This window comes from Sycon ciliatum, chromosome 1, assembly GCF_964019385.1.
Source record: "Sycon ciliatum chromosome 1, ocSycCili1.1, whole genome shotgun sequence".
In the NCBI taxonomy this organism is placed as follows: domain Eukaryota; kingdom Metazoa; phylum Porifera; class Calcarea; order Leucosolenida; family Sycettidae; genus Sycon; species Sycon ciliatum.
The window spans coordinates 20,823,775-20,846,823 of NC_088643.1; the positions used below are offsets into that span (position 1 = coordinate 20,823,775).

A 23,049-nucleotide genomic window follows, 5' to 3' on the forward strand; every position below is an offset into this window, starting at 1 on the left:
TGTGTGGGTGTGTGTGTTGAACAATGCAATCCCAGTACCAGCCCTGGTGTAGTTCCATTTGAGCACATTCCGTGTCGGCGTGTTGAAGCTCTAAGCCTTGCATGACTGTGTACATGTATACTGGTGATGTATGTTGATGGAGAACACTGCTATGCATGTTGGTGGAGAACACTGCTATGCATGTTGGTGGAGAACACTGCTATGCATGTTGGTGGAGAACACTGCTATGCATGTTGGTGGAGAACACTGCTATGCATGTTGGTGGAGAACACTGCTATGCATGTTGGTGGAGAACACTGCTATGCATGTTGGTGGAGAACACTGCTTGCATGTTGGTGGAGAACACTGCTATGCATGTTGGTGGAGAACACTGCTATGCATGTTGGTGGAGAACACTGCTATGCATGTTGGTGGAGAACACTGCTATGCATGTTGGTGGAGAACACTGCTATGCATGTTGGTGGAGAACACTGCTATGCTTTCTGTGCCAATGATGCAGTCGTTGTGCTCTCCGTGCACCAGATCCGCTCTGAAGAAGATATTCGAACTGGACGACAGCCCTGCGCAAGCAATGGTGCTGTGTGTTTCCGGCATACTCCCTGCTGCCACCAGTACCGCTGCCAGTGCCTCCACTACTAGTATCGCTACTCCTGCTAGTGCCAGCTCTGCGCAGACGCCTTCGTCCAACGTTGGTACTCCAACGCCAACGAAACAAGCTCGCAGTGCGGGCGGGATGGCCACTACGCCGGCTTCAGCCTCTGCTACTGCGCAGTCCGGCACAAAGGTATGCAAACTGGTAGTTAGCGTTTTCACTCACTTCATGCTCTATCTAAACAGTTTGTCGGCTATGTAGTACTGGCTGTAGTTTGGGTATTGGTGTGTTCTCTACAACGGGTTTAGAAAAATATGTGAGAGTGACGGTCGCTGTTCTCTGCTGAATCATGTGCATGCGTATGTGCTCGTGTGTGCATATTCATATGTGTGAACTAATGTGTGTCCACGCATGCGCACTTGTGGGTGGGTGTGTTGGTGTGGGTGTGGGTGTACGTGTGTTTGTGTTTGTGTGGGTGTGTGTGTACGTGTGGGTGTGTGGTGGGTGTGTGTGTACGTGTGTTTGTGTGTGTGTACGTGTGTTTGTGTGTGTGTACGTGTGTTTGTGTGTGTGTGTTTGTGTGGGTGTGGGTGTTGGGTTGGTTTTGATTGTCCAGACTACACGCGACCAAGCGGTTACACCAGGCACTGCAGAGCCTACAGACCCACCGTCGCTGGCACACGTAGAGCTGACTGACGGCTGGTACAAGATGCCGGCAACTCTCGATGCACCACTGCTGGCTCTTGTCCGCAGGCGCGTCATTCGGCCCGGCACCAAGCTATTTCTAATCGGTTCTGAGTTTTCCAACCCACCGCAGGCTACGCCACCGCTTGAAGTAAGCCAGGGAACTGATCTACTGCTCATTTTCTTTTATGGAGTTCCAACGAATGATTTAATTGCACTGGACGTCTGCAGGAGGGGGGGGGGGGTGAGAGTTACCTGACGGGGCCGTAGCACCCGGTCCGGCCCTGCCCGAAAACCCCGTTTTGCACGAATTGGGCCAAATTTGGTGTAATGTAAATTTTAATTTTAATCTCAGTGAAGAGACCGTTTTTTTGGAGTTTGGAATTGGAAGTGAAGTTTTCTAAATATGTAAGTAGCTGCGTTGGAGTTTGCGGACAATTAGACAAGGTAGCCTTGATGGTTAGAACTATGCAGTCGTGACCAAGGAAATGCGACCCGCGAGTCAGAAGTAGCGCCGCGTTTCCATTTCAATTACATCATGCATGTTCCGAAAACCGATCCGAGGGCCGCATGAGCCTTGGCGCTGCTTTGGCATGTGGCTCGGATTTCTTTGACCACGAGTGTATATAGATATGCTGCAGTTGAAGCAAGCAGACCCCGTTTTTAAAGTAAGATGCTTGAATGTGCACACATTGGAGTTCCATCCATTCTTTGCCACCTCTTGCTGATTCCTCCAGGCGCCAGCTACTGTGTGCCTGAAGCTGTGTATGAACAGTACACGACGTGCTCGCTGGGATGCCAAGCTCGGCTTCCACCGCTCTCCCCAACCGTTCACCTGCACCAAACTGAACGGTCTGTCGGCGACCGGTGGACGAGTGCCCATGATTGATGTGGTCGTGCAGCGCAAATACCCGACTCTGGTACGTAGTGGGGAACTTGACCAACACTACGCTATTGTGTTGATCGTTAATCTATTACCGATGTTACGTTGGTGTACGATAATGTTCTTGATCAACACAAAGCTGTTGTGTTGATCGTTGGCCTATTGCCGATATTACCTTCGTGCACTGCATTGTAAAAAGGTGGCTGCTCCTGATGTTGGAGTTGTGTTTACTGCCAACTAAATTACATCTGACTAATTTACAATTACCCTGGCTCGTACTTTAATCGTATTACACCTTTCTCCCTTCTCTCTCTCTCTCTCTCTCTCTCTCTCTCTCTCTCTCTCTCTCTCTCTCTCGCTCGCCCGCTCTCCCCTCGCTCTCCCCCTCCCGCCTCTGGTGTGAACATCGAACTCCTCATGGCACATGAAAGTTGATTGAGATGCCGACAATTCTTCCCCAGTGGCCGATTCTGCTTTGCCTAACCACTGACGATGAGACAAGACAGCGAGAGAACTTGAAGAACTCCCATTGTCTAGAGCCCAAAGCTGATAGCGATGCTGAGTATAATCAGTAGGCTCTTGCCTGGAGATACAGTTGGGTGTGAATTAACCAACGTAGCTAGTGCCATCAATGTGTTACTTGTCTCCTCCAGTGGATGGAAAGAGAGGCGGAGAGCGGACGGTGCATTTTCCGCAGCACGCGAGCAGAAGAGACCCTCAAACGCCTGCATGACCAGCAGAGGGAAGCGCTGGCGGAGGGAGCGTACGAGCGGGCGCTAAAGGAGTGCGATGAGTCGGACGACGACGATGAAGACGAGGATGGCGGTGAGTCAATTTACCTGCATAAATGTGTACGACCGTTATCTGTTTGTGTACGAGTAGGAGAGAGTTTTTCTTCATGCTGCAACTGCACTTGTTTTGTTGCACGTCTTGTTTTGTTTGTATTGCCAGGCATCACCAGCCTTGCCAAGCGCCGTCGTCTGATGTCTGAACGACTGACGGAACTAGAGACGGGCAGCCAACTCTACCGTGCTTCCAAGAAGGCATCGGACCCGGATAGCTTTCTCGTACGTTGCAGACATACGGCGGTGGCAAGTGAAGTCAGGCTTCATCAATAAACCAGAGCGGTGTTCACTGCACAGCCCAGTGTCTTAGTTAGGGCCAGAAACGTGCAGTCCCTGGGCGGCTTGTGTGTTCATGATTTCGGACTTCACTTGTCATCGCCACTGTAATTCAGTGCAGTACTAGATTGTTTGCATGGCAGAACATATGCATGATCAGTTTGTGTGAGGGACTGGCGAGTCACATGTGCAACTGAATAAAAAAACACATTTCGACCCAAGAGTGCTAGTGGTGGTGCAAAGTATTACTATGTTGGTGAGTGTGTAGCAGGCCGTGTGATTACTTTGCACAGTTTCCGGTCAAGTCACTCATGCATATGAGACATACACGTATCTTGTGCATGTGCAGCAAGTACAGTGTAGTATCTACTGTTTGTATCCAGAGGCCTGCATACAGCATCTGGCCTGTGTAGCTCTATTTAGGGCAGCATCTGCCATGCTGTGTCCATCGTTTGTGCTTCTCTGTTGATCATCCTGTTGTCTTTTCTAGATGGACCTGAACGAGTGCCAGCTTGCGGCACTGAACGCGTTTCGGCTTCAAAAGCGTGAGAAACGCCGCATCCAGATCCATGATTCTCTTGCCGGCGAGCTCCAGGTGTGTGTTCAAGTGTGTGTGTGTGTGTGTGTGTGTGTGTGTGTGTGTGTGTGTGTGTGTGTGTTCATGTGTGCGTGTGCGTGTGTGTGGTGTGTCCCATATGGTGCAGTGGTATGTGCAACGATTTCCAATCGATAGGTTGCGGGTTCGATTCCCGACGATTATGGTCACACGCGTCTTTCTTCTCTTTCTCAGACTCTTCCTGACTTTTCTTTCATTCTCCTGGGTGGTTACCAACAGCCAGTGCATGCCGGAGTAAGTGGTGTGATGTGTGTGCGGGAAAAAATTAAAAAGACCAAAAAGTAGGGATTCACTGGCCAGAAAAAAGCCACTTCATAGCTGTGTGGTGTAGACCAGGCTGAATAGTGGCGGTCAATTCTTCAGCCTTGCAAGCTGTTGAATGGTGCAATCCCAGCACAAGTTGCTATGGCTTCTGCTGTAGCATCGCTATCATCGCCTCCGGCGATGGGCGTCCAATGGTCCAATGGTGGTGTTGTACAATGTAGTGCGATTACACACCTTTTATTTTCTCCTGGCATTTGGACTCCACTGTAGCCACTTTTAATTTTGCTCGCACATTGTATAATCATGCACCTCCACCCAAATCGGTATCTCGGCTACAATTATTTGGGAAATGCTAAAACAGTTTATTGAGTTTAATCTACATGCGCTCATGTGCTGCATATCCTGACGCCATACATTATGTACGTCTATGTTTGTTCTTGTAAAACAGAGAGGTTCCAGGCTGTCCAAGAGTGTGCTCAATACCGAGTGGTAGAGCTGGTTCAAACATTTTTTGTTTGTTTGTTCTTGTATCATGCTGGTCAGAGTGCTACACGCAATGTGTCATCTGTGCTGGCCGTGCGTGTCGTTGGTCTTCAGCCGTCACCGTCGCAGCGAGAAAGTAAGACATGCATGCCACAAATAAGCATGCTAACTGCTGCTCTAGGAAGTTTTATTGTATTTTGCTTTTGCCTTTCCGTCTGTGAGTCTATAAATTGTCGGCGCGTTTAATTTTCGGCCTCCCGTGTCTAAAGCGCATTTCGGCCGCATTAAAATTTCAGCCTGCACTGCTGCTGCCTGTATACACGATCACACTAAGCCTTGCAAAACGACTTTTCAGCCGCGCAAATCTTAGGCCGAAAATAGCCGAAAATACATGTAAATATGCACCGAACATTTGTTGACTTTAAACGAAATTATTTCGTTCCATTATTTCGTTTCGTAAAAAAAAAAAGTTCAATGATTACGGACGGCCCCTTACAGTATCTGCACTGATCTCTGCTGGCATGCTATTTTTGTGAAGTTTGACAAGTGTTACAGATATCTGTATATTGCACGTGTTGTTTTGTTGTTGTTTGTATTCTTTATTTAGAGTGGGAAGTCCAAAACAGGCCCTAGCCTAATAACAATGGTCCCACTAGTGAGGGAAAGAAAAAGAGAGAAGAAAAACAACTCAAAACAGGAGTTGCGACTCGCATAGGGAGAAAATAACGTAAAGAGCAGTGCATACAGCATTTGTAAAAAGGCTTATTTATCTGGTAAGCAAAAGGGCAAGAGCCATTGACAAAGCGATTGCGTTTTCTTTCTTGCCTGACCGCAGCGGGGAGCTGGTTCCATAAGATGGTCCCAGCATAGGTAACACGTTTGGCAAGATATGCAGTTGGGCTGGCTGGGACAATCAGTAAATTGCTGTGCCCACCACGAGTTTGAGTGGAATTACTGCGGCTGAAAAAGTTAGCGCACGTGCCGTTGAAATGTTGCACTCTCGTTTGGCTTTGTGTGCAGCGAAGTGCACTTATGAATATTTATGATTGCTGTTTTGTATTTGTAGATTATGGCGTGTACTTACAAGTGGTAGCTTCTAGCCTTTGGAGAAATATCCTTCTTTGTAAAGGCTAGAGTGTCTCTACTTTAGGCATGTTGGATTGTGTATGTCTATGTGTGCGTATAGGCTCTCATGTGTGTGTTCATGGATATGTGTGTGTGTGTGTGTGTGTGTTTGTGTGCGTGTATATGTGTGTGTGTGTGTGTGTGTGTGTGTGTGTGTGTGTGTGTGTGTGTGTGTGTGTGTGTGTGTGTGTGTGTGTGTGTGTGTGTGTGTGTGTGTGTGTGCATACATGTATGTGCCTTCATACCTGTGTTCATGAAATAATTCAATGCGTGCAGGTCTGGGCACCATGCTGTCGGTGTGGCGGCCGACGGAAGACGTCGAGCAACTGCTTGCTGAGGGCAGCTGCCTACGCATCACATCTCTTACTGCTAGTCATGCCAAGTTAGTGATGCATGCGTGTGTGTGTGTCTCTCTCTCTCTCTCTCTCTCTCTCTCTCTCTCTCTCTCTCTCTCTCTCTCTCTCTCTCTCTCTCTCTCTCTCTCTCTCTCTCTCTCTCTCTCTCTCTCTCTCTCTCTCTCTCTCTCTCTCTCTCTCTCTCTCTCTCTCTCTCTCTCTCTCTCTCTCTCTCTCTCTCTCTCTCTGTATGTACATATGTGTGCATATATGTGTGCACACTTATGGCTTATGCGTATCTGTGTGTACATTAGTGTGGTAATCAACTTACATTCACGTGCTCTCCGTAACATCAGTGAATGACTCGGTGTCCTGTAGAAAGCGGATACAGTAAAACCTGTGACTACCGACCACCCCTTGGGGCCAGCAAAAGCGGTCTTTAGTAGCAGGTGGTCTTTAGTTAGAGGTTTGCACCTTGCGACCATATATGTATCCCAGTATATGATATGCATATCAAAATGCAGCTAATACAATTCCCCAGGACTTGCGCAATGCCATTCTTATTTCAGGTCAAACAACACTTGGAGAGAAAGACGGAGAGATGGAGAGAGACAAAAGAGAGAGAGGGAGAGAAGATTAAATTTTTTGCATTCGAGGAGTCAAACGTTCCCTGTGGAAGTTTCGTTTTGCGCTGGGCTTCAAATTTGTTCAAATTTGTTCATCCGATCAATCGTACCAATTATCCTTGTTGTGATTTCTCGATTGTTCGAACGCGATCCTTCAGCATCAGGACCTTACGGTGCTGCTTTGTTTCTGGATTCCTTGACGCCATCGTCGATTCATTTGTATGACTGGGGTGACAAAGCCGCTCAGTCTTCGTTTGTCCTCCGAGTAGTAACATCGAGCAGAGAGCGCTTTCGTTGAGCTCTCCAAGACGTTTCCTATCATGTCTATTCTTGACAGCGCTTGAAATTCTGACAGGTGTAGTGCAGTCCCCATCGACTCCACAGTCAAAATGGCCTGCGTTCATTTGTTCAGCTGTAGTACCGAAAGATTCCTTTCAGGATCATGGAAAATCAGCAAAATTTCAAGAAGGAGCTTCGAGTAACATTTGATTTCCTACATCGCGGTCGCTAGTTACGGGTCAAAAATCGTCTTTGGGACAAGAAAAGGCGGTCGCTGGTCGCGTTAAGCAGGTAGTCGCTAGTCACAGTGCATTTTGAATGTGAGACCGTCCGTGCCTGGCCAAGTGGTCGGTAGTACCAGGCTGGTCGCTAGTCACGGTGGTCTTTAGTTACAGGTTTTACTGTGTACATGTCCTGTACTAGACTTGCACGCTCTTTGCGTTCATGTCGTGCTTGATGGGTTAAAGGCCACCTCGCACCAACCTTGGGGTGGTGATTGTCGTGTGTGGGTGTGTGTGTGGGTGTGTGTGTGTGTGTGCGTGCTTGCGCGAGCGTATGTGCGGGTGTGTATATGTGTGTACGCACATCTGTATTCTTCATTTCTTTCACAGAGGTCGGCGTATGGCTGGCAGTGTGCAGGTAGGCAGCACCATGCAGCATTGTGCACAGTGTGTTGTGTTCTGTTTCCCCTTTCTACATTGTTGTTGTTGTTGTGTTGCGCCGCTCCTGCCGACCCGGAAACAGTGTGTATTCAGACTAAACGAGGGGCAATCAAAAGAGTCGGCGTGTTTTTCTATCTGTGATATTTCCCCACCTGCTGTTCTTTTTTAACCCTTTATTACCGGCCTGCAGACTTTCGATCATATATGATAGAAAGTCTGCAGGCCAGTAATATCTTCGTAACTCCATCATTTCTTGTGCGAATTCAACAATCGAAAGGTCTATTTGGTAGCGGAAACTCCAAGCTATCCAATGCAACAATCGCCGAAGAGTTACGATATCGGACACCAGAGATATCGCGCGCCGTATTTTCACCTCGGCAAATTCAAATTTTTGATCGATCACTTCGCCATTTTTGGGGAAAATCCCTTTACTTGTGCTCTTTGAGCGACTAAGCACGTGATATTGACGTAGTCAGCTGAAGTTTGAATCGTCTCAAACAAATTTGAGCGTTCTACGATGAAGGAGAGTGGAATGGCGTTGATGGGACGAAATTGCTTGCATATCAGGCTTGGAGACGACTTTGCTGTGTTACCGCGCCTGATTTGTGGCGACTAGATAATGGAGCTTGGTACCCTGGCGTTGCTCTTGCCAAGAGCTTTCCAACGAGCCCTAGATTGTGAAAATCAAGTGAAGGAGACCAAAGTTATGACCTGGTGAAGTTGGAAATTGTGCTGAAATTCGTAATCTTGGTTCATGCTGTGCAAGTAATCCGGTAATAAAGGGTTAAGGGGCGGAATGGGGTACAGTTTGCCATCATCGTGAAATGGTGTGTACTGGACTTATTCAGGGTGACTTGTTCGGTTGTGCACTTGTATGGTTCAGCTGGCTGTTACCAGGACAACTCGCTATGATGTCATCACCGATCCCGCTGTCGTCAAGTATAAAGACGATGTGTACATACCGCGGCAGGTATGGTGAATGCCCGATGGGCCACTTGTGCTTGTGTGTGTGTGTGTGTGTGTGTGTGTGTGTGTGTGTGTGTGTGTGTGTGTGTGTGTGTGTGTGTGTGTGTGTGTGTGTGTGTGTGTGTGTGTGTGTGTGTGTGTGTGTGTGTGTGTGTGTGTGTGTGTGTGTGTGTGTGTGTGTGTGTGTGTGTGTGTGTGTGTGTGTGTGTGTGTGTGTGTGTGTGTGTGTGTGTGCATGTGTGTGTGTACATGTGTGCGTGTGTGCGTGTGTGTGTTTGGGGGGGGGGGGTATGTGTATATATGTGCATGTGTGTGCATACCTGTGACGTTGTGTGTGCATGCACGCGTGCTTACATGCATATATGCGTACATGCATATGTGCGTACATGCATGTGCAGGTGTAGCGTATAGTTTATGTTGGTTGTGTTGGTGTTGGCGGTTATGGCTGACAGGGATGGTGGTGATGTCACTGGTGGTAGTGATGGTGATGGTTGACATGATGATAGTAGCGGCGTTGGTGGCGCTGCTGCTGAAGGTGATAGCACTGCCTTTGTTGCTTTTGATGATGGCGGCAATGAAGGCGTTTTCGTTGTCTTCATTGCAAGTTGCTGTTTGTATGTGGTTTGTGTCTGCAGCTGATTGGGTTTGGTGATCTGGACAAATACAAGGCAGCCATTTTGCCTCCGTTTCAAGAGGTTGATGTCGTTGGCATTGTTGTTCTCGTTTCCAGTGGCTCTGTAAGGTGAGTCTATTGCTTGCTTGACCCTGGTCTTCTTTGTTTTACGTCTACATTGGTATAAGTGTAGCGTTGGCACGCTGGTAACTCACACAGCTGCAGCGTGAATCACTTTCAATGTATTGGTCACCGCACCCGCACCCCGTACCCCGCACTTGCAATTCTTATTACTGTGCTTGCAGACCCATGACATGACCCATGACGTGCATAGTAACTAGTCTCACTGTGTTCATGTATTGTTCCCACACACTAGGATGACCTTAGAAATACTATTTCTAGTACATGTACACTCTAGACCTTTTGTGTAAGTTTTGATGCATTTCACTTTCAACCGCCTTTCATTTACGCCCATCGCCCACATCGCATTCAGCTCCTTCTTCTGCGTAGAACCAAATGGCATTCCTTGTGCAATGACTCCTTCTGCTGCCCACGCTCCTACTTTTGACCTTTCTTCTTCTCTCTGCTGAGCGTTGCCGTGACCATTGCTGTTGCAGCACTTGTGCTGTCTGCCTATAAAAGCTGCTGTTCACAATTCTCTACACTACAGTTAGAGACGCCAGTTAGAGTTACACGCCAGTTAGGTTAGAGTCAGAGTTAAAGTTTACAATGTAGTCTTCAGTTTAGTCAGTAATAATAAACAACAGTGTGTTCACTGAGACCCGTGTGCATTTTGCCTCCGAGAGAGAGACCACGGCCCGCTACATAAGCATGCAACCAGAAACCTGCTACCGTATTATCTCTAATATAAGCACAGTCTCCAATAATAGCACGTCTCCAATAATAGAACACCTTGGGGCGGCATTCAAAAAATAAAGTGCTCAGTCTCCATTATAAGCACACTGTGTAAATTCATTATCTGTACCGGCGAAAAAACCCTGAAATGTGTGTGTCATACATGAATTTGGCATAGCAACAAGCCTCTGAAATGAGGTTGAAATAATAATGGAACAGTCTCCAATAAAGGACCGTCTCCAATAATAGCACGGGGCGGAGGTACATCGAAAAAATAAAGGACCGTGCTTATATTAGAGATAATACGGTATTCATTTTCACTAGGTTGTACCGTGCTGAGATCAAGGACAACAAGGAATAATAGAGAGGTTCCGCACTACGTAAAGTTGAGCAACTTTACGTTAGTGGGCAGGGAAAACCCGTGAATTCGCGAGTTTGCACTCCACTTACGGAAAGTTATCTGTGTAGAGTACGTAGATAGGGCTCTGATAACGTAGCTGGTCCGTAAGTGGATTGGGGTACAAATTTATGACTCTCGCCCCAGGTCGATCTGGTCGTACACTGCCGCGTTCGGAGTTGCCAAGAGCAGCTATGTGATTTGAAAACTCCGTATGACGGAACACAGATGCGCATGCAGTTTACGTAAGACTTTCCGTAGATCGACTACGTTTTTACGAACGTAGTTATGCGTTTTGCGGAACCTCTCTAATATTGACAAAGGGTGTAGACATGTTTGCGGAGAATAGCTTGGTGATATTGACAAAGGGTGTAGACTTGTTACGGAGAATAGCTTGGTGATCGCTTCACCGATACTGTTGGATAATGCCTCTTCGAACCCGATGCGCTTTACGCCCAATAGCAGCTCACCAAGTGCATTGCACTGCCACAGCTGTTTTAGTTCTGTTGCTTGGTGTCCTGTTCCTAAATGCGATTGTTGACCGCTTCTAAAGGAACACTCACATCCAGTTTTGTTGTGTTTTGTACGTGTATACTGATGGTGAACAATGAACTGACAGTTTGTGTGCATGTTCATTGCGTTCTCCTTGCAGCCATAGCAATGCAGATCGCCATCCCACCGCCTTTTTAGCCAACAGCGAGCATCAGCTTGTTGCTATTACTCTCTGCAATGACCTGCAGGTGAGGTGCTGTCCATTGTGTCACCTGCCCATGGCAGGTGTTGCCCATCACAGGTGTTGCCCATCGCAAGTGTTGCCCATCGCAGGTGTTGCCCATCGCAGGTGTTCTTCAGTGTACCGTCTTATCTGCTTTACTCACCGCCCCGGGTACTGGCTGCACTCCTCTCCTCTGCTAAGAACATGCATCGTGCTGGTGCAGCAGCGCTTAGATCAAGCTGGCTTTGTCTCTAACGCGAATCATAAGTAGCCTCTCGGTCTGGTCAGAACAACTCCATCACAAAACGACTCTCACTGATCAAAACAAAATCATCTGGCCTGCGGCACAAGCACTTGCCATTAAAATGTGGTATGTGTACATGTACATACAGCTGCTCCAAAAGTAATAATCTTGCAGGAAATTACTACTGCCCTTTAGCATTTGAAGTGGTATTCTGTTTTGTTTGTCAATTTTTGCTCTCCTTTCAGCATTTTGCCTGGAATGAGCTGTTGACCGTGGGCAAGACGATCAGCGCGTACAATCTCACATGGAGTGCTCAGCAGCTCGGCGTGCCCACGCTTCGCACGTCCGACCTGTCAGCGTTGAGCAGCAACCCGCGCGAGCAGAGTACACGCAAGGCCTTGCAGCAGCTGGTAGGTTGTTGAACGGTTTCTGTGTGATCAGTTGCCGCTCACCGTTTTCTGTATACACTTACACCTCGTTTGCCCAGACCTGTGCACTGCCCGTAACTTTGAAATGTGTGTAACTCTGAATCACATGATACGTTTTAAAAGCCAGAGATATGTCATGTGATCATTGTGATGTCACTGTTTCCACTAAAGGTAACGAAAGAGTAGTAGTATTCCACTAAAACTCGCCCAAAGGGTGCGCGGTAGACCTAAGTGCGCGTAACTTCGGTGTCCGCATAACCGAGGCATACGTGTACATACGCGCTTTGAAGAATCCTGGAGGCACCAATTCTGTCCTTGGCACGCACAGTCGTGAAGTGTCATTGGACTGGTCTGAACAGCTACTCTGTCACTGAGTGTACCGTGCTTGTATTTTGGTCCTTGACATTTGCTATGTTGTCCTGTGCCTAGACAGACAATTTGAATTTGTTCTGTTCTTTTTGTTCGCACTGCTGATCCTGTACAATATGACTGCTTATCACTCTCTTATTATTGACCCCCACAGAAACGTGTGATCTCTAAGCGGTCAAATATCAGCATAATATTGACCGCTTATATTGACCACTTATTATTGACCACTTAGGGGTCGTCCGCAATTATCGAAAGTTTTTTCCAATCCGTAGTAGCTTCAAATTTTTCCTCACCCCCAGTCCGTAATAAAATATTATTGATGGACACACAACCCAATACTCGTCCATTCCTTTTTCGCTTCGACAAAGAATACATCCTTGTTCGTCGTCTTGGACAACTGCCACAAGCAATTTATTGTTCTGTAATAATCAGAGTCACCAGCGGTTTTGAAAAAGGGCTGCTTCTTCACCGCCTTTCCAAACAACGTCGCCTGTCTGGACATAGTCAATAACAGTCGTCAGCGCCAGCGCTAGACGGAAGGACTCCAAAGGAGTGCATGGAAGACGGTACTCTGGACGAAGGAGACAGTGAAACTCAAAAATAGAAGGGTCGACTCGCCGTCGAATGCGCCGAACTGTATGATCCCCGGCCCAGGACCAGCCAAGGAAGCGCGCGCGGGGGCGCAGAAACTGCCAGAACTACAAAAATATTTGTAGTAGACAGTTCGCGCGCAGCCGCGCGTGGAAAACAGGGGCTACACGTAGACGTACACGTGGCACGCGTACGTGTCATTTCGGAAGTTTTTCAATCCGTAACTGGCCTTCACCCACTTTCGAAGCTACTACGGATTGGAAAAAACTTTCGATAATTGCGGACGACCCCTTAGGCCTCGGTCACACTACGGCAGTTTGAAGCTTGACGCAGCGTCAAGCCGCAGCACTTGACGGAGACGCGGGGTCACACAGTGTTTTGTTTTTTTGCAGCTCATGACTGCCGCGGCTTGACGCATTTGTCTGCGTCACAAAACCACCAGGAAAACTCAATGACGACACGGATTCCCACGGAAACCGGCCTTTTGCTTATTATACAAAAAAATTGTCGGACAAAGTTTTCGAATTTTTCATTGATTTTTGATTACAAGAAGACGAAAGGTACTTGGTCCACGCGTGCACGATCGTTGTTGTTTCTTTCCGAATTTGAAGCCATTTTCAGTTGTAGTGTCATTGATCAGGCAAGAAAAGTCCGCATCGCAGCTGTGTTTCTCCTGACTTCGTCATACTGGTTGTCCTTTTTGGGGCTCTTGACGACAACACAACACTCACAAGTCAACAGGCTCCAGTTGGCCGATGACCCACTCAAACAACTGGTCCTTTCTCGACATCATTTTCTTCTCAGAAAACGCCTCGCTCTTCCGCCAGGTTCGGAGCAGAGCAGCCTCGGCCTCGTAGGTCCACGGACTTATCTCGAACAAAAAGAGGGAACAAAACAAGCCTTGAACAGACGAATGTCGAATAACTGCTCAACTCAAGCAAAGTGTCTTGAAACTAATTATTTTACTTGAAAGACACTGTTTTTCCGCCAAGCGTCACTCCCATCAGCGGCAACGCAGCCGATTTCCCCACGTCAGACGCAGCAGCGTCTGACGCTCAAACTTCCCGCGTTGCGTCAGTTGCCATGGAAAAGCTCATGATTCTGACGCTGACGCAGCATTTTTGCCGTAGTGTGACCGAGGCCTTAGGGCCTGGTCAGACTGCGGCAAATTTTGGTTGCCTGACGAAAACAGAACAGCGTCCAGAATTTGAATCGCGATCACACTACACATGTGGGGAGAGTGAAAATTCAAACTTCATTTCGAGCGTCAAGTGGTAATCTCCACGAACGACGTCAAATTCCTTCACCTTGGGGATCACCAACACCTTCAGTGCAATCCTTGCAACCATCCTTATGAGTTTTGTTGTTGTCCGTGGCCAATTAGCTCTTCGATATCGAGATGAAAAAATCAGTGATTATCAGCGTCAATGGCGTATCAGCGTCAAATCCTGTTTGGAGCGGAAAAGCGTGGTCCGTTCTTGCTTTTTTTTTGGAGCGTCAACTCCCGCTTTTGCCGCTCTGGCGGCAAGTTACTATGGAGATTCGGATTATAATCCTAGGATTATTTCGATTTTGCCGCAGTCTGACCAGGCCCTAAGCCCGAGGACTTAGAACTTTTTCCTCAACTTAGAAAAAAATCAGAAATGAAAGAAGAAAAATCTGAAGCCAAATGCTGGGACTTGAACCCAAACTGTCAGAATCTCAGTCAAAGAACTTAGGGAACATACTACAAGTGACAACTGAAAACTTTGGTTTACAGAGAAGTAATGTCCAATGTAAACGGCATATGTACATACTATGTATGTACTATTGTATTCCTTTCTTCCTACTTGTATAAACAAAGCTAAAAACAGTTTAGGTATGCTATGTCGTGATAAATCTATTGCCCTCATAATCGGTCAATATATGAAATATAGACCTCGGGGGACCTCGGTCTTTTACTCGTTCTATATTTCATTTATCGCCTTCTTAGTATTTGACCCCACTAATTTCCCTGATACCTAATAGGCCATTCACACGACGTGCAAACTCACTTTTATTGTACTGTCTCCAAGGATATTTACTCGGATACGATAAACTTGGACTCACGCGTGCAACTGATTTTTTATCTTGGCCGAGGCCCTTTTGCTCGCGATTATCTTTGCACGCCAGGAAAAGTGTCGGTTGTTGAAAGTGCGTACTCCAAATGCAGTGCTTGAACAAAGGAAAATTCAAAATTTAACGTTTCCCGGTATTTTTAGGGGGTCACTATGGATACATTGACGGTTGCAAAGTTTGCCCAGCACCGTGTGAACTGGATCACGGTTTGCCAGTGTTATCTTGATCACACGTGTGCAAATGTTTGCACGTCGTGTGAATGGCCTATAAGCGGTCAAATATATCGCGTATTTGACTGCTTAGTCAAATACAGTCAGACCTCGCTTAACCGCACACATCTGTTTTCCACAAAAACATCCGGATAGGCGAGGTTACCGGATAACTGAACACACATACTGTATATGCATGTGGCATGTCAAAAGCAGTGACATCGTACATACATGTAGACAGGTCCTATGCAGTACAACTAGCATGCACAGTATGTAAAACAAGCAAGAAAAATGACAAGTGCATGCAACTGAGTGCTGTCCGCACACACCCAGCAGGTCAAGGACCTCATTTGCTTGTACAACTCCTTGATACTAGCTTCTGCAAGCGCTAGCCAGCCACATGCAACCGGATACGACGAAGCATTTTGTACACATTTTAACCAGTTTGTACACAAAATCATGCACCGGTATGCGGATCGCGAGATCCGGTTATTTTTTATGCATAACATATACTGCACATCGGTAACCAGCGATTTTCTTCCGGATGGCGAGGGATCCGGATAAACGAGGACCGGATAAACGAGGTCTGACTGTACACAATATATTTGACTACTTATATTTGACTCCTTAGAATTTCTTGGACTTAGAATTTTTCTCTCCAACTTAGAAAAAGAAATTTTTGAAGAAAGCAGAAATACACAAGATGGGATTTGAACCCACAACCATGTGAATCTCAGTCACTCTTCCTTACCACCCAGCCACTGTGCTACCGATGCTGAACCTAGATCCTGCAATGCCGTACAATGCGGTATAGGCTATAGTATAATACTAAAATTACAAGGATATGTCGTATATGAAGAGAAACTATTGCGTGGAGAACACGATAAATAGATTATAGACCTCATAGTTGGTCTATACAGGATATATAGACCTCGTAAAAGACCTCGGGGGACCTCGGTCTTTTACTCGGTCTATATATCCTGTATAGACCTCCTAACCGGTCTATAATCTATACATATTGACCTCTTTAATCGTGCAATAATAGATACATCAAGAGTACTAGTATTGTTATAGACTAGCACTGCTGATCCTGTACAATATGACTGCATCAAGAGTATTGTTATAGACTAGCACTGCTGATCCTGTACAATATGACTGCGTCAAGAGTATTGTTATAGACAAGCACTGCTGATCCTGTACAATATGACTGCGTCAAGAGTATTGTTATAGACTAGCACTGCTGATCCTGTACAATATGACTGCATCAAGAGTATTGTTATAGACTAGCACTGCTGATCCTGTACAATATTACTGCATCAAGAGTATTGTTATAGACTTGGCTGTTTGTAAAATACATGTGTGCCGCGAGGTCCATCCTTGTCTCTTCTTTCTTCCCCTGTCCTTTTTCGCTCTTTCTCTCCCTCGCCCGCCGCGCACAGCGAAGCAGCAGCTCGCCAGAGTACGTTGATACAATGACGAGCTGCGCGCAGGACGTGCTAGCGCTGAGAGACGAGACCCTCGACCTGGTCACGGCCAGTCAGGACCTGCCCCGACCGCGTACAATGACGCCCATGCCCGCGCCAACTAGCACCGAGCACGCGAAGGACCCAGCCAAGGAGCCAGCTAGCACCATGCACGCGGCACGTCAGTCACCGGCAGGAGGTACGTCGGCCAGTGCCAAACGAAAGCATGCGTGCGATGTGCTGGAAAGCTACCCATCACCGCCACCACTACAGGAGCTGCCACACAAGCCACCCAGAGCAGTCTTGAAGGAGTTCAAGTCTCCAGCAGTCCGCAAAACCTAGCCATAAGACTTGTTTGTGCCATTTTCCCCAAGGCCCTGCAAGGCCCAAGTTAGCAGCAGTCCACAGAACTGATATACACGCCTACTGTTGGCGTGCTTGCTACAGCAATGATGCAGCTTTGACTTCAGTATTATAATCACTACTCAACTCCATGCTCCATCCGTACATATCCAGCATATCAAAAATACAAAAGTTCTGCTTGCCATTCAAATCATACGTTACTCCATGAGAGTCCCAGCTTTGCGGAAAGCACATCCACATCAAACTGTATTACTTTGTACATGCAACAACACAGCACGCAATTGCCAAGGGGTTTGTAGAATTCTAAACCATACCACCTTCATCCACCGCAGATCTGACCGGTGCAGTCTCTCTAGGAAAGAATCGCATAATATCATTCTTATCTCCACGGAAACTATTTAACTTATTATTTCATTTTTTCTGTCATTGACACTGATACTGGTTTATCAGCTGCATGGGCATTGTGTTCCGACTCTCTACTGTGAGATGTATTGCTCTGGACCGTCGACTCTTGCTCCAGATATTAGCAGGAGTACACGATCAAGTTATGTAGTCCTACTCTAATAAGTCTATTGCGGTATACCGTATACATGTACTGGCAAGAGCGTTTCGCTCAGTCAAGGATCTGCGGCATGTGCTGGGGGGGGGGGGGGGGGGGGGGGGGGTAACAGTAAATTAATAATAATAAATTATGCAAAGTATCAGTTGGGGAATTATGCGAACTTCAAGCACTAGCCAACCTGGCTTGTCAACTTTGGGTACAACTCCTCGTTGGCCATAGGTTGTGTGTAGAGCCCCAGAGGACGTGCACACCTCCTGTCCATAACAAGCGTGCATTATCACCAGAATGTAATGAGGTTATACTGTCATACTACCAGTGAGATTTGTAAAACGACAGCCAGTGCCTTATAAAGTAGCGAGTACAGAGCCCGGTAACAATTACATGCATTATTATACTGTGCAGCTGAGACTTGCATACCGAATACCGTAGTGTCTTGTATATTGAGAGATCTCGAGAGCCTGTTTTGAAGCAGGGAGTAGTACAATACCTTTTATTGTATTACTCCCTGTTTTGAAGACAAGCCTGATGTTCAAGATGCACTGGCATGGTGCCAGATAAGCCTGGTTTCGTGTTGACATACTGTAAGACATGTTATTATAACGAGTCGCAAGTTTAACGATTGTCCAAAATTCATAGGTTAACGAGAAGATATGTTAACGATCTTGCATTATTCTGCCATATCCACACACAGCATATATGAAGCAGTACGGCCTCAACGGATCTTATTATAACGAAGAAATGTCATCCGTTAAAACGTTAGATTTACTTCCTCGTTATATATACATGTCTTACAGTACATTGATTTACCTATGGACATTTGCATGGGTTTTCGCAAGTACAATGCAACATTGCAGTCAACCTACCCAACAATAACCCCAAGAACGATAGAAAGTGGGCTGACCAACCTTTTTTTTTGATTTTCTATTTTCATAACATCTAGCAGGGAATACTAGTAATCAATATGCATAGTCTACTACCCAGGGAGGTCAAGTTTCACTTCATTATCCGCTGAGACAGGACGAAATGCAGTGCGGGCACCAGTGATGCCTTGCTGTGCAGTGTGCACACAGCGGGCTTAGAACAATCATGTACTACGTCTACATGTAATATGCTCTGGATACTGTGTTGATGATGTAAAAACTGTTAAAAAATCATGTTCAAAATGAAGCAGTTACCTTTATACAGTCGACCTACCCTTATAACGATAACCTCTATCACGAATTTTTTTGTCCAACCAAATCACTCCATTGACTTTTTGTATACAATGCCTTACCCTTAAAACAATATTGCTATAACGACATTACTACTATAACGATATAAAATGGGCTGACCACTCGGCATTTTTCCATTTTTTAACAATATCTTATCATTATTATTGTTTTGCTTGTTCGCGTTGGCATCAACCTGCATAAAGCAGGTATATAGCCTTCGCTTAAGCTGCCATAAAAAAGAAAGCTCATCCTAAGCGAGAGGGCTAACAATATCTAGCAGGGAATATGTAGGCTCCACTATCCAAGTAGGGCAAGTTTCACTTGATAAGTCACTGGGACTTGACAAAATGCGATGGGGGCACCATTGATGCCTTGCTATGTACATAATGTGCAGAGAACATACATGTACGCAAGCTTTTATGCTCTAAAGAGTGTAAAAAATAAACAAAGATCATGCATCATGCACTATGACGTACATGTATGAAATGAACAATATTTCTTGGTCTGACACAAATATCGTTACACACACTCTTTTCGTGACTCACGGCTACAGTAAGATCGGGCGCCGAAGAACACCTCGCCGAAGAACACCCAGGCTGGAAAACCGGCAAAATTTAAGAACAGTCCAGGCTAGAATTATCAGATTTAAGAACACTTTTAAAATTTGGAATTTCCACATGAGTGCAGTATTTAACTGATCGGCTTTGAGCTCGAGTTACGACTACATGTACGTTGTCACACATGTACTTACACGAAGTTGCGAATTTACACGTAGATCTACATTGTACATGTATGGGAGGTGAGTACATGTCATGTACACGTGTAAACAGTAACTGCTATATGTACAGTCATTCCCATTTACGACACCCACTAGTTTAGAAGTACTACATTGCACTACAGTCAGACCTCGCTTATCCGGATCCCTCGCCATCCGGAAGAAAATAGTTGGTTACAAATGTACAGCATATGCCATGCTTACATACAGTATGTGTGTTCGATTATCCGGTTCCCTCGCCTATCCGGATATTTTTGTGGAAAACGGATGTGTGCGGTTATGTGAGGTCTGACTGTACATGTACATGTACATGACAAACGTCATGACGTCACTCGACTCGCCGCGCGCGCGCGTGTGAATAAGAACGGTCTGGCTAGAATCAAAAATTTAAGAACTTTCCTAGGCTGCGCTCGAGCCCCTGCGTTGTTCGGCGCCCGATCTTACTGTAGGCCTGTCCGAAAAATGTGTTTTAATTTTCGGAAAATGGAAATGCAAAATGCACGGTTTTCCAGCCAACATTCAAAGAAGAAATCAAAGGGGAATGTAAAAAAAAATTAAAAAATTAAAGCCACACAACCCAGAACGCAGAGAAAATGCATCCGTTGCCATGGCAACCAGAATCTAAAATGGCCGCCATGCCATGGTGATCACAAAAATAGTCTCATTTTCCATGTCACATGTACACGCATGCACTGCATGATCATAATCTTGTCACCCATTTTGCTGACATTGCATATTGCCTGACAAGCCTGCAAAGCTAATCATTTTCTCACCATTGCAAGTCACTTGTGTTACCCTTGCATACTACCTATACCATGTATACTAGTACCTGTGTGTACCACACATGTACTACTACTACACATACATCATCACACCTGCATGTACATGTACATGTAGAACTAAACACCCACGTGTTCCCATTTGTGTGATTAGGAGGCCAGAGCAACTAAGTAAGTCTAGAGTCTCGGCAAAAAAATATGCAAAATGTAGCCCAAAATGCAAAAAAATTGAGAAAATTTTTCAGACAGGCATACTCACGGCCAAGCGGTATTTAGGCGGAAAAGACGGAGTCGGAATCGTTCGTCTTGGAGAACTTGAGCTGCTGGCATCGGGTGAGGAAGTCGTCGACGGTGAACTCTCCGTGGACTTTGTTGTCCCGCGTGCGTACATTCACGGTGCCGTTGTCCAGTTCCTTCTGCCCAACGACCAGGATGAAGTTGAACTGGGCGAGCTGGGCGTTGCGTACCTTCTTGTTCATGGTATCATCGTCGACATCTGCCTCGGCACAGAGCCCATCTTCCTTGCAGCGATCGGCAACCTTCTGTGCATACTCGTTGAAGGGACCGCTGACTGGGACGACAGTGACTTGTCGCGGCGACAGCCAGAAGGGCCATTTCCCGCCAAAGTTCTCCGTCAGGATGGCAATCATGCGCTCGAGGGAGCCGAGGATAGCACGGTGAATGATGACTGGGCGCTTCTCTTCATCGCCGGACGCCTGGTACGTCAAGTTGAAGCGTTCCGGCAGCTGGAAGTCCAGTTGAATAGTGGCACACTGGTGTTCCCGTCGAAGCGCATCCTTGACAATGATGTCGACCTTGGGACCGTAGAAGGCACCATCGCCGGGGTTCAGCTTCCATTTGTCGCCAACGAACTCAGTAAGCGACTTGCGGAGCTGGTCCTCAGCGCGGTCCCATACAGCCGGATCGCCAAGGAACTTTTCCGGGCGTGTAGAGAGGAAGAGGTCAAAGGTGAAGCCAAACACACCATAGACATGCTCCAGGAAAGCAAAGCAGCCCTTCATCTCTTCCTCGATCTGCTCCATGTTACAGAAGATGTGGGCATCGTCCTGCTGGAAGCGGCGTACGCGCGTCAAGCCCGACAGAGCTCCGGAGATCTCGTTGCGATGCAGCACGCCAAAGTCGGCAAAGCGCAGCGGCAGCTCGCGGTACGATCGGCTACGGAAGCCAAACATGAGACAGTGGCCCGGGCAGTTCATCGGCTTCAGGCCGTACGTCTCCTTTTCCACTTCAAAGGAGAAAATGTTCTTGGCGTAGTGGTCCCAGTGCCCCGACTTCTCATACAATTTGCTGTTGTAGATGTTGGGTGATATGACTTCTTGGAAGCCACGGCGACGGTACTCAGCACGGATGAAGTCGCACAGTGTGTTATAGATGTGGGCACCCTTGGGAAAGAAGAAACAGCTGCCAGGGCTGAGCTCGTGGAAGAAGAACAGCTCCTGTTCCCGTCCAATCTTGCGGTGGTCTCTCTTCGCCGCCTCTTCCTGGAAGTGTTTCCACTCCTTGAGCTGCTTTGTGTCCGGAAACGAGATACCGTAGATGCGCTGCAGGGACTCTGCCTCAGCCTTGCCTTCCCAGAGAGACGACGAATTCTTGGTGATGGCCATGGCTTTTACTTTGCCCGTGTGACGCACGTGAGGACCGCGGCACAAGTCGATGAGCGGACCGCAACGGTACACCGTGGTAGTCGGCGTGGTGACGCGCTCATTGATGATGCGGCACTTGAATTCATTGTATTTGAACATCTCGAGCAGGTCGGCCTTGGTCATCTCCAAGCGAACAAACGGCTGCTTCTCCTTTGAGATCTTCTTGACCAGGGTATCAAGTTTGGAGTAGTCGCCAGCCACAACTGACCGATCGATGCCCATGTGCATGTCATAAAAGAATCCGTCCTTTATCGGAGGACCATAGCATAGGCATCCACCATAGTGGCGTTCCATTGCCTCTCCGAGCATGTGAGCACTACTATGCCAAAAGACCTGCTCGCCTTCCTTGTCGTCAAACTTGAGCAGCTCCAAGGTGGCATCGCTTTCAAACGGCCTGTCCAAATCCCATAGTTCTCCGTTGACTTTGGCTACTACAGAGTTGTCGGCAAGGCCTTTGCTGATTAAGGCAGCGATATCGTAAGGAGTGCTTTTCCAGCTCTCGCCATCCATAATTCGGCCATCCGGTAAAGTGACTTTGATGGGCTCAGGAGATTTCGCTGCAAGCTTCGCATCAGAGTCAGCTTTCAAGCGATCAAACAAAGCAATTCTGTCGGCTAGGTACTGGGGTGCAGGATCCATTTCAATTGGATTGGCCTGCGCCATGGCTAATCTTTTCCTTCACAGGCTTTACTGTTGCTACTGCAGCTACAGGAGCCTTGCAAATCCAAGTGAAATGCACTATACACTGCAGTACTGACCGAAAAGAAAAGGAAACCAAAAATTATAAAATTTATAAAACAAAGGCTGGCTAGCTACGCAAAATAAAAAGGCACGACCTCGATCGAGTGTTAATAGAGAGGTTAAGATGCACGTTATTTCTGACGTGACGCGAAAGTTCAGCTCGCGTTATTTGCTGACAGGTCGAAAAATCAACGCGAGTGACCTGCTGCTCACGTCGAAATTTGGAGTTTTACGCCAAATTTGACGTGAAATTGCGCGTCACGTCGGAAATAACGTGCATCTTAACCTCTCTGCGACGACGAGTAGGAGGGCGCGGTGGTCGTGATGCAGCCAATGT

At 46.9% G+C, this 23,049-nt stretch overlaps 2 protein-coding genes across 2 annotated transcripts in view; one reads left to right on the top strand and one right to left on the bottom strand.

The window, feature by feature from the left end:
• LOC135817495 (platelet binding protein GspB-like) overlaps window positions 1-17,538 on the top strand; it is a 37,735-nt gene extending 20,197 nt beyond the window's left edge. Inside the window, exons 15-28 of the mRNA XM_065330696.1 lie at window positions 523-784; window positions 1,209-1,427; window positions 2,014-2,196; window positions 2,813-2,984; window positions 3,111-3,226; window positions 3,771-3,875; window positions 4,704-4,779; window positions 6,045-6,150; window positions 7,620-7,647; window positions 8,554-8,640; window positions 9,272-9,378; window positions 11,154-11,241; window positions 11,706-11,870; window positions 16,594-17,538. Of these exons, the coding sequence (XP_065186768.1) occupies window positions 523-784; window positions 1,209-1,427; window positions 2,014-2,196; window positions 2,813-2,984; window positions 3,111-3,226; window positions 3,771-3,875; window positions 4,704-4,779; window positions 6,045-6,150; window positions 7,620-7,647; window positions 8,554-8,640; window positions 9,272-9,378; window positions 11,154-11,241; window positions 11,706-11,870; window positions 16,594-16,959 (2,080 nt within the window). The 3' untranslated portion in view covers window positions 16,960-17,538. The remainder of the gene's footprint in view (window positions 1-522; window positions 785-1,208; window positions 1,428-2,013; window positions 2,197-2,812; window positions 2,985-3,110; window positions 3,227-3,770; window positions 3,876-4,703; window positions 4,780-6,044; window positions 6,151-7,619; window positions 7,648-8,553; window positions 8,641-9,271; window positions 9,379-11,153; window positions 11,242-11,705; window positions 11,871-16,593) is intronic.
• A 1,321-nt stretch (window positions 17,539-18,859) lies between these two features.
• Window positions 18,860-22,744, bottom strand: LOC135817529 (threonine--tRNA ligase 1, cytoplasmic-like). Its single transcript, XM_065330738.1, has 2 exons — window positions 20,567-22,744; window positions 18,860-19,349 (listed from the first exon to the last, which is right to left on the bottom strand). The coding sequence occupies exon 1, from the start codon at window positions 22,632-22,634 to the stop codon at window positions 20,580-20,582; it is 2,055 nt and encodes a 684-aa protein (XP_065186810.1). The 5' UTR covers window positions 22,635-22,744; the 3' UTR covers window positions 18,860-19,349; window positions 20,567-20,579.
• Window positions 22,745-23,049: the final 305 nt, after the last annotated feature.